This window comes from Echinops telfairi, unplaced genomic scaffold (genome assembly GCF_000313985.2).
Source record: "Echinops telfairi isolate 266 unplaced genomic scaffold, ASM31398v2 ScPeMD7_4225;HRSCAF=4972, whole genome shotgun sequence".
Lineage (NCBI taxonomy): Eukaryota > Metazoa > Chordata > Mammalia > Afrosoricida > Tenrecidae > Echinops > Echinops telfairi.
The window spans coordinates 2802798-2814619 of record NW_022108124.1 but is presented as its reverse complement, the minus strand read 5'-3'; the positions used below and the strand labels follow the sequence as shown (position 1 = coordinate 2814619).

The 11822-nt window shown below is 35.5% G+C and overlaps 1 protein-coding gene across 4 annotated transcripts in view; it reads left to right on the top strand.

Moving 5' to 3' along the window:
• Window positions 1–897: 897 nt before the first annotated feature.
• The window catches only part of FXR1 (FMR1 autosomal homolog 1), a 36959-nt gene continuing 26034 nt past the window's right edge, over window positions 898–11822 (top strand). For 3 of the 4 annotated variants that reach the window (XM_004708619.2, XM_004708618.2, XM_004708617.2), the window contains exons 1-4: window positions 898–977; window positions 2708–2801; window positions 11122–11193; window positions 11591–11739. In XM_004708619.2, the coding sequence (XP_004708676.1) occupies window positions 11179–11193; window positions 11591–11739 (164 nt within the window). In that variant the 5' untranslated portion in view covers window positions 898–977; window positions 2708–2801; window positions 11122–11178. Of the gene's footprint in view, window positions 978–2707; window positions 2802–11121; window positions 11194–11590; window positions 11740–11822 lie in introns of those variants that run through there. The other variant, XM_045295094.1, reaches the window with a different exon arrangement.

The window sequence follows — 11822 nt, the reverse complement described above, 5'->3', positions numbered from 1 at the left end:
CTAACTAACTAACTAACTTATAAATCGATAGTTGGAACTTAATTGTGCTATGGAAGAAATACCTGTCTTCTGTAAAGATTGCAGTGAAGAAAACTGGAACTATTCTGCTCTGTAACACATGCGATTGCTATTGTAGTTGACCATAGCAGTGGGTTTGTGTAAGTTTTTTTTTTTTTTGCGTGTGCTGATTTGTCTTTTGGATTTTCCCTCTGTCTATTCATAGTTTTTAAGAACCTTGGGATAGGCAGTGGGAACTGGAAACACAGGGAATCCAGGGAGGATGATCCCTTCATGACTGGTGTGAGTGGCAATACTGGGAGGGTAGAGGGAGAGTGGGTTGGAAAGAAGGAACCGATTACAAGGATCTATATGTGACCTCCTCCCTGGTGGACTCAACAACAGAAAAGTGGGTGAAGGGAGACGTCGGACAGGGCAAGATATGACAGAATAACAATTTATAAACTATCAAGGGCTCATGAGGGAGGGGGTAACGGGGAGGGAGGGGGAAAATGAGGACCTGATGCCGGGGCGCTTAAGTGGAGAGGAAATGTTTTGAGAATGATGAGGGCAATGAATGTACAAATGCGTTTTACACAATTGATGTATGTATGGATTGTTATGAGTAGTATGAGCCCCTAATAAAACGATTAAAAAAATTGAGATTGAGAGAAGTGAAATAACTTTCTAAGATCATATGAAGGGGGCCTCAAAAATTAGTGGAAATATTAAATTCCAAGATAATGAATGATTTCCAGCAACTTCTTGAAGTGTCTTCCATATAGCATATGTCTCATAAGTCATTAAATGATGGAGATGGAAATTAAACCCTTGTTTTTAAGTATTTTACATTGTCTCTGTATTTCTAATCTTTTGAATGTTCAGCTGAGTACTGATGTGCTTTAATAGTATTTTTATCTTTTGCAGGGATTTATCAAAGATGTTCATGAAGACTCTCTCACAGTTGTCTTTGAAAATAAGTAAGTGTTTTTTTTAAGATCTTAATTTTAAAGATATGCTTTTTTCTGGTGTTTCCCATTGCCAGTTGGAAAATTATTTTGCTTCTGTGAGGGGACTTTTGAATGTCTCGTTATTTTATGAATTCATTATGGTGTCCCTTATGTAATTTTTCTGCTAACAGTTTACTTATCACTTTTCAAAACAAACATTTTACTAAATACATGCACTCGATTGACAGTTGGTACAGAAATAGATGGCACAAATGAAGTAATATACTTAAATTAAAAACAAAAACAACCACCCAAAATGTTGATATGTTATTGTGGAAGGCCCTCAAATTCTACTGGTAGGCAAAATCGTATCATGCTTGGTTAAGTGTCGAGGAAGATCTTCAGTGAGCTGTAGCAGCACATTGGTTTTAAGCGTAGCAGGGATTGGGAGGATGGTGCAGTACCACGCAGTTTATTCTTTGGTACATAGCTAGGGTGCACTAGGAGTTGGAACCAATTCAGTGGCAACTGATGTGTCAGAATAAGAAAGTCATCTTTGAATTGCTTAGTATTAATAAGAACTGGTTTCAGTTTTATAGCTATTGTAAGGAATAGATAGTCCAAAAGTTGTGTTCTGCATGTGGGAAAGATAATATGTTGTATTAAAGGGATATGAAGGATCAACATTTAATTGAAGGTCAGGAAGAATTGTTCTGTTGATGAGTCATTTCAAGAAAAGATTTCTGCTTAACAGCTGCTTCATGCAGAAACAAGTGCTGAGATGATCTCTGAACAGATGCCATTTAGAAAGTAATGGTGAAAAGAAATCCATAAAACAAGCTCATTGCCACCGAGTCAGTTCCGACTCACAGGGACCCTATAGGACAGGGAAGAACTGCCTTTGTGAGTTTCTGTGGCTATTGATTGTGTGGCAGCACCAAGTCTCATCTTTCTCCCATGTGGTTTCTAACTGCTGATCTTGCAGTTAGCAGCCCAACGAGTAACCACTACACACACCACCAGGGGCTCCTCTTGAAGTTTCTTAGAAAGCGCTCAACATTTTGCTTTGTCAGCTGCTGCTTTGCACATAGTATTGGCAGATGAACTTTAGGGACTTTTTTTTGGGTATTGATGTACCTTCCAGGTTTATAAATGACCGAGAACTTCAAGATTACTAAAGAAATTTTAATTAACTCTTATGTATGTGTTCACTATAAAAAATAAATTTAGTGTGAGAAAATCTTTTGTAATTCAACTATTTGATATAATCTGTGATTTTTAAAATTGTTTTGTGAGCATGTATATAAGAAATTTTATAACAGTTTTGTAATCTATGAAAATATGTTCCTTTTTGACAGGTCTCATATAATTGTAAAATTTTTTGAAATAATTTGATCCTGCTGCTATTTATTTACTTGGCAGTTCTGTAGATAAAACATAATAAATCTAAGTTATTACTGTGAAAATGTATACTGTTCTATGTTTAAGATGAGTAATTAGGAAGGTTATATACAGTTATTAATAGAAGTGTCCATTATTTTATTTTTTTTTAATTCATTGTGTAAAATTGTGTAAAAATTTAAGAGTTTCACACAGTATATTCTAGCTTAACTAATTACTTGGAGAAATACATAACTGAAAGTGGCTTTCCTTTAGGAAAAGATAAACGATAAATTGAGTTGTACAGTATTCCTATAGCTTTCATATTGAGGGCTCTTAGAATAAGCTATTTTTAATTATTGTCTTTTCCAATTTTTCAGTTGGCAACCAGAACGCCAGGTTCCATTTAATGAAGTTAGATTACCACCACCACCTGATATAAAAAAAGAAATTAGTGAAGGAGATGAAGTAGAGGTAGGTATTTTAAAGGTGCTTTTTTTGTGCCATAAAAAAAAATGATAGTGATAATAAAATTGTTACATAACAATGTGAAATAATAGTATATTGCATTGTTTTGAATGGCCTAGAAATATATGTGGAAAGATTTTAAATTACAGAAAGCAAATCAAAACAAAAAATTACGACATTAAACCTGTTTGAAGTTCATTCATGGCTGACACAGTGAAATTGAAACAGACCTGAATTTGTAAAATGTGGGTGTACTGGATCGATAACTGGAAGTATGGAAGTCCTGGAATAAGAGATTCCACAGATGCATAGTGACCCATTTGAGGAACCTGATGTGGACACAAAGTGGCAGAGTGACTGTTTAAAATCAGAATATGGAGTGCAAAGTAGAATACTTTGTATTATGGGTTCTGTCTTGGAAGAAGTACATTTAGAGTGCTCCTTAGAGACAAGGATGGTGAGACTTTGTTTCACTTACTTTGGATATGTTGTTAGGAGGGAATAGTCCCTGCAGAAGGGCATCATGCTTGGCAAAGTAAAGGGCCACGCTAAACGAAGGTATACCCTCCAGGACAGTGGCTGCAACAATGGGCTTACGTAAATATAAGAACCATTGTGAGGGTGGCGCAGGACCGGCAGTATTTCATGTTGTATGGGGGTCACTGAGTGGGAACAGACGTGATAGCACCTAGCAGCATGGATTATAGCAGTGAGACTGTTGGTGGTCACTGTTACATAGTCATGAGATTTAGATAACAGTGAGAATATGTTACAATCTTCCCTCCCCACTTTGTGTTAAACATCTTCTAATCAATGCCTTCCTGTGAGGATGGATATAAGATGTTTTCAGTTTATTTCTAATTTTTTTCTTCTGGAGTTTTGGATATGAGTTGGAGCACATAAAGAATGTTCGATTTACAAATGTTCTGAAATTGAAAACTTGGAGATAGTGCTTTCTGTCCTTCTTTTTGTTGGTCCTACACATACTAAATTTGAGGGATTCTGTTGGCATAGTGGTTATGCTTCAATACTCAAGGTCAGCAGTTTGAAACCACCAGCTACTACAAAGGCAAAAGGTGGGCTTTCCTCTTCCTAAAGCATTGTAGTTTCAGAAGCTCTCAGGGACAATTCTGCTGCCCTGTCCTTTAAGGTCATTGGTGTCAGCATTGACAGTGAGTTGAGTTCATCCTCTTTTTGGTAGTGCAAGTGTACGAATTAAGAGACAGCTGTTTGCATTGGTGAGCTGCTGAGGGGTAGTGTTCCTGCGTCATCCTCTCTGTTCCTCCTCACTAACATGACAATATCAGAGTTGGAGTGATTTATAAATTAATGGTCTCCACATATTTTGGAAGCCAATTTTTATAAAGTTTGCTTCTTAAAATTTTGAGAATCATTTGAAATTAAGATGTTAATTTTTTACTTTTTCAACTCTTTAAAGATTTTACGGTACTTAACGGGGAAAAAGTGTAAGTTTAAGCTTCTCACTCATGAATTAATTTTATTTTGGGGGTCATTATTTATTAGTAAGCTCTTCATTGACCTGGAGTGTTTCGGAATTCTAGTTGTTGGTGCTTTGTTTTTTGAAGTAGATAACTTTTTGAAGCCATCTCCTTTTTAAATTAAAATCACTAGAGCTTAATAAGGAAAATTAAATGATTCAGAATTACAGAAAGTAAAAGGTGACTCTGTAGTGTAAGTGTATTTGCCCTCCCACTTACGGGTAAATCTGTTGTGTTCTCAGAGGCAGTTTTAAAATCACTACATGAATTTATATTTTTGTTTATATAGAGCAACCACTTTTTCTGTGTGGGTATTAAAAATGCTCTCTAGGATTTCTTCAGCATTTATAAAACATCTCTGTCTGTCTGTCTGTCTGTCTATCTGTCTGTCTATCTGTCTGTCTGTCTGTCTGTCTGTCTATCCATCTATCTATCTATCTAATCTATCTATCATCTAAACACTTAACTGCCATGGAGTCAATTCTGATTCAGTAGCAACCCCCTGTGGATTTCTGAGACTAATTGTATATGGAAGTAGAAAGCCTAGTTTTCATGTTGCTATGTGGATCACAACTCAGCACACAAACACTACACATGTTGCTTTTTAATATACTTAAATTGATTCTCTTCTCCAGGGTAATTCATTGCATGAAATTCTATTTTTAATACAGGTAATCTGTGATTTAGCAAAGTATTGAACTTATAACAAACCAAATAAGTCAGTGGTACTATTTGACTCAGACCTAAGAGTTAAAACAGAGCCCTGTTATAAGTTAGGGGCTACCTGTGTGTCGGTTATTTAAGTTATCAACCAGTCTTGTTTCTCTGCTATTGACAACTATTTTAGTAATACTGATATCCTTCAATTTGCATATAGCACTCTCTTCATTATGTATTGCTGCTATAACAAATAACCAACTTTTATCAATCAGCTCCGTGTACGAGGCCAGAATGCAGGACACCAGCTCTAGGGAAAGTCTTTCTGTCAGGTCTGGGGAGAGGTCCTTGTTTCTTTGCAACATCTGTGGGCCTAGTGTTCCTTGGTTATGTCTCTGTATCTCAGTATCAGTTCCCCTGGGTCTGATAGGACCTCTGGGGTTCTGAGTTCGAAAGATGGATTCAGCTCCCAGCTCTTTTTGGTGGTAATCAGGTAGTCAAGTCCCTCTGCCTCACTTCTCACTTCTTTTATCTCGTTTAGATAAAAAGTGATGCAGGAAGCACTTCCAGGGAAAATCTTCTTTCATCAGTTCAGGGCTGTGACCTGAGTGAGGGTGCTGCATCCCACCCTGATTGCCTTACAACTGATTGTACATCAGATCACATGATGTGGGATTATTATATCAGTACTAAATTATATCATCATATGACTGCTAATCTATTGAGACACATGGTCCTGCCAAATTGTCCAAGAGCAGCACTAGCATACTTTGTGAACAGATTACCTCAGTCTAACATAATGATCTTTTTGAGGGCCTTGGATATATTGTACCAAATGGTTTATTAACTTTTCTAAAGATAAATATCCTGAAGGTTGAGAAGTTGATAACTAGGTTCAGTTGTTCTGATTACTATTCTCTAATGCATCCCATTGTATTCACAGGGTGTGATCAGTTTTGTTCCAAACTCATTCTTTTGCAGCAACAAGAACCTTTACTCCAAAGTGAAATAAATGACATCAATTTAGTCATTGCTAATTAATTTAGAACAAAATGAACAAGACAGAACTTTCCATTGAGTTCTTGCATTTATTTAGATTTGACCATATGAAGCACTCTTGTGTGGGTCAGAAATTAGCATACTGGCATTTCACACTTAAAAATTTTAAATTTAAATATTATGTTTGCTTGATTGCTAGTTGTGTCTTTTCAGCCAGTCTATGAGAATTAGATGAAAGTATAGTATATTGAATTAGTGTCATAATTTGTAATGCTATAAAGAAGCCATTTGTAAATATTTGCTTTTCTGGCTAGTTTTGCTAAATAATTCTGAAAATGTGATAGGTCATAAAGTTTAATGTAATACAAAAATTAGCTGTATATATAATATATTCTATTTATAATAAAACATGAATAATAGCTATTTGTGGGGGCAGGAGAAAAATAAAAAAATATGACCACACAAAATCAAACTCACTGCGATAGAGTCACTGTTGACTCATAGTGACCCCTCTGGGTCTGCAAGACTAACTGTTTATGGGTGTAGGAAGCCGTCTTTCTTCCGTGGAGCTGCTTGGTGGTGGTTTTGAACTGCCCACCATTTGATGGCAGCCCAATGCATAACCACTGTACCACCAAAAATATGAAGGGCCTTCAAAAAGCTCATGTAAAAGGAGAATTTAAAGATAACGACTTTTTTTCATAACACTTGAAGCCTCCCCATATATGTAGATGTATATTTACATGACATGGATGTGTATACATTTATACCCATATCTATGCTAACATAAACAAACTGACTTCTCAAGCTGATAGGTTATTTTATAAGCCTTTGTTGTTGTTTTTTCATGACTTTTTGGCATACTTGAGTATAAACAGCCCCAAATAACAGCCAAGGCACCTAATTTTACCACAAAAACTGCATTAAAAATGTGCTTATACATGAGTATATATGGTATTTTAAATTTCAAAGGTTTTTGAACGGTGAAATACCTTACTTAGTGTCACTAGTGAAGAAAATTGGCAAGTTAATGTTCTTGTGACATAGACTGTTAAGGATTAAATTGTACCCCTGAAACACATGTTTCAGCTTGGCTGGGCCACGATTCTTATTTAGTATTATGTAATTATCCTCTAATATGTAATCTGATACAGTTATCCTCTGTTATGAATTCTCGCTTCTACGATGTTATCAGAAATCCGTATTTGTTCCCATTCCAAAGAAAGGAGATGCAAACGAGAGCAGAAATTACTGAACAATATAATTGATATCACACACAAGTAAAATTTTGAAGACAGTTAAAATAAAAAGATTGCAGCAGTACATCATGCCAGAAAATTAAGTCAGATTCAGAAGAGGATATGCCATGAATGATATCATTGGTGATATCACTTGACTCTTGGTTGAAAGTAGAAATTACCAGAAACATGTATGTCTGTTTTATTGCATCTGCAAAAGCATTGCCCTCTGTGGATCATAATAAATTTTGAATGACATTGCGGAGAATGGGAATTTCAGAATATTTAATTATCCTCTAACAGAACCCTATACAAAGATCAAGAAGAAGTCATTTGAACAAAACAAGGGGACACTGAGTGGCTTAAAATCAAGAAAGGTATGCATTAGTTTGTATCCTTTCACCAAATGTATTCAATCTGTTTGTTGAGCAATTCCCAGAAGCAAGACTGAAAAGAGCTTGGCATCTGGATTGGAGGAAGACTGGTCAAAAACGTGGGATATGTCGGTGACATATCCTCTCTTGCTGAAAGGGAAGAGGACTTGAAGTATTTACTAATGACCATCAAAGACAACAGTTTTCACAAAGGATTAAAACAAAGAACCCTGTTAGTGTAGTGGGTTATATGTTGGGCTGTTAACTGTGAGTCTAGCAGTTCTAAATCACCAGCTGCTCTTGGGGGGGGAAAGAGGAAGCTTCCTACGCTGTTAAGTAGAGTCTTGGAAACTCACATGGGCAGTTCTACCCTGTTCTAGAGCATTGGCATGAGTCAGAATTGAGTAAAGAAAACAAATAACTGGACCACCAAAGCCATGTCATGATAAATGGAGAAAAGATGATGTTTGTCAAGAATTTCGTTGTACTTGGATTCACAGTCGTTGCTCTTGGAAGCAGGTGTCAGGAAATCAGATGGCATATTGCATTAGGCAAATCTGTAGAGAAGATCTCTGGAAAGTGTAAAAAACCCAAAGAGGTCACTTTGAAGAATAAAGCACACTCGATTCAAGCCACGGTATTTTCTGTTGCTGTATATGTATGTGAAGCTGGATAATGAATAATGAAGACAAGAATAATTGATGCATGAGAATTGTAATATTAGCAAAATTTTTCTTGAATGTGGTTGTAATGATCGTGCGTGATAATTTTTGTGTCCTGTTTGGTCACTTAACTTTGGAATGAGCACAAATACTGGTCTCTTTTTTTCAGTATTTCTGATTTCTTGACATAGACTAATTTGATTGATATGCTTCAGTTCTTGGGGCCTTGTTTTTTGCCAATGGCTTCAGTTCAACTTGAACTTCTTCCTTCAGTGCCATCAGTTCTACATACTATATCTTGAAATGATTGGATGTTGACTCCTTTTTCAGAGTGATTCGATATTGTTTACATCTTTTTATACTTGTCAGTCAGCATTTTCCCCATGGAATTCTTTAATATTGCAATTCAGTGCTTGAATTTTTGCTTCAATTCTTTCACCTTGAGAAATGTTGGGTTTATGACTTCAGGTCCTTGCCTATCTTGTCAAATTAGGCTTTGTCTTCTAGAGACACCTTTAAAATCTCATCTTTGACGTCATCATTTTCCCCTTCACATTTGAAATATAATTGGCCCACCTTGCAGTAGCCCATCAACATGCATGCCAGCACAGTACACCAAACTGACAAATGAGTGGTGGGTGAAATGCTTGGATCCATCTTTTCAGTCAAAGACACTTGAAGTGTACACGTGTAATATCTGGCCCAAACCATGATACAGTACTCCAGTCTGATTAGCTTGAAGTGCTTGGGATGAATACTGTCATTCTAGTTCTTTGGATTTTCTTTGTTTTGGCTCTTAATCTACTAGGAAAAATAGGCATTGCCATTTACCACTTGGGTCCAATAGACCATTTTTATTGTTCTTAGTGGGTTTTTTTGTCATTTAATAGGCAATTTCAAGACAGACAAAAGGATAATGCTATAAAATGTAGACATTGTAATAAAAATGGAAATAAGGCAAATCCACCCTTTCCTTTTTATGTTGCTGTTTTGAGGATATGAATTCACAGTGGGTAAATTCTTCTAATAAGTTCTAGCTTATTCTATTTCATTTTAGTTTGTATCATTAGAATGTACTGTTTGAAGAATATTTTGGACTTTTGGTAGTCTTAATATGAAGATAAGCCCCCAAATTGTTTGTAACTAATTGGATTTGACTAATCTATTGGAAACACCACCCCCCCCAGATTTTTTTTTGTCTACTTACAAACTAGAGGAAATAAAATTTGATGCAGAAACATAATAAAAGATACTGTCATGTGTTGTTTTAGAGAAATGGGGTGATCCAGATTTGTTGACCCAGAATTTTGCTTGACAATAGATCTCATTTGTTCATTGAATAATTGAGAATACTGTATTTTTACTTTTAAAAAAATTCACTATTCATAACTTTTGAGTTAGGATATTATTATCTGGGTATTACATAATCTAATATTCTTCCCTTATATACTTGCGTATCAGCCAAGTTTTTCCAGCACATATTTTAATGCAGTTTTGTGGTAAAATTAGGTGCCGTGGCTGATATTCGGGTTGGCTTATACTTGAGTATATATGGTATTTGCTCTTTATCAGTGGTTTTCAATCTTCTAATGCCATGACCCTTTAATACAATTCCTCATGTGGTGGTGACCCCCCCCCCCAACCATAAAATTATTTTCTGTGCTACTTCACAACTATAATTTTGCTACTGTTATGAATCGTGTGACCCCTGTGAAAGGGTTGTTCTACCCCAATAGGGGTCGAGACCCACAGGTTGAGAACCACTGCTCTGTATCATTAGAGTGCTATAGTCCCTCTCTGCATTTTTCTTCTTCTAGCAATCATGAAAGACCTTTTGAAAATACTGTCTGTCTAATGAGTGATGAAATGTAAAAAATTCTGATACCTCAGCCATATCCTGCAACCACAAATATAGCTGGAAACAATTGATAAGAATATTGGAGAGATAGGGAAATGTTTTTAAGATATATGAAAAATAAGATCTCTAAAGATCTTCAGAATAGTTCTTTCTGCTCTTAAGGAAAAGTAAAAAGCCAAAATAGAATCCATAGGCCCTTGATGAGATGTATCATCCCTCATCCTCCTAAGTCCCTTTTTTTCTCACAGTTTTTTAAATTATATGGTTTATTCATATGCAGTTCTAAATCCATCTTGAATGCCTATCTAAAATTTTTATATTTATTTCATTGGCATATTTTAAAATCCTTTGGTAGATTTTCTGAACTCTTTTGCTAGCACAGTCTTAGGTCTTAAAATCAGTGTTTGTGAGGTACTTTTTAGCTCTTTTTGAGACTTCTCTACTCCTATTTTTCATGTATTGCATTTATATGAAACATGCTACTGTATCATAACAGCTCTAATATTTAATGAAAACTTAAAATCTCTCGTGTTAAGAACATTGATTATATCATTTTTGTTGTTCAACTAAAATTTTAGTGCACTTGATTTTAAGTTCCTTAACAAAAAGATTTAAATGTCATATATTTGGAGAAATTTCAAAATTGGGTTATCACTTTCTAGAAAATACTCTTAATTTTGGTAAATAGTGTTGACAAAACCAGAAAAGACCCTGGCCTTTTACTATGTGTGTAAAACAACCTCCGATAAACATTTATTTAAAGTATGATTGCCTTTGTTTGCTAACTGCCATGAATTTGGAATAATGAAAGAATTCTTTAAGTTTCCAGGAAGCCAGATTACTAAAAAAAGGGCTCCACATTATTCTGAATTGTGGTATTTAATTGTACATAACATTTTCATTAAATTTGTGGTCAGTACATCCCATTTCAGTATGGCAATATTTTTGCCATCCTTAAATTTAGTGGGGTTTCTCTCTTGTGACTAATGCTGATTTACATAATTGTCTTTGAGATTAATGGAATTTTTTCCTCTTAAAGGTTTATTCAAGAGCAAATGACCAAGAACCATGTGGATGGTGGTTGGCTAAAGTTAGAATGATGAAAGGAGAAGTAAGTGATGTTAACTTGGCTTTGTAGCGTGTTTCCAGGGAATCATTTCAACTATTGGTTTCTGTAAATATTAATTTAACTCTGAGTTTTGTTTCAAAAGCCTCCTTCTGGAACACTTCAAAAATTCATTAGGCCATTACTTTTCTGTTCTGTTTTCAAACACTGAAGCTGTTCTCTGGAGACTTACTTCCAGCATGTGAGGACCACCAAGGTTCACGTCCTGTAAAAACCTGTAATCAGTTTAGACAAATCATATTGTTATAACTAAGCTCTGCTTTTTAATTTATGCCACAGGGGGAGGGTCTGCTGGTTAAGATGAATAAGGTAATTAGAACTTCATTTGAGGAGCATTACTTATGTTCCCATGGGATTTTTAAAGTATTTTGGTGTCTTTTAGTTTTATGTCATTGAGTATGCTGCTTGTGATGCCACTTACAATGAAATAGTCACATTTGAACGACTTCGACCTGTCAATCAAAATAAAACTGTCAAAAAAAATACCTTCTTTAAATGCACAGTGGATGTACCTGAGGATTTGAGAGCGGCGTGAGTAATTTTGTTTACTGGATTGTTTTACAAATTAAAGATACATTTTTTTTTCTGTGCTACAGAATCTCCCTGCTCCCTGC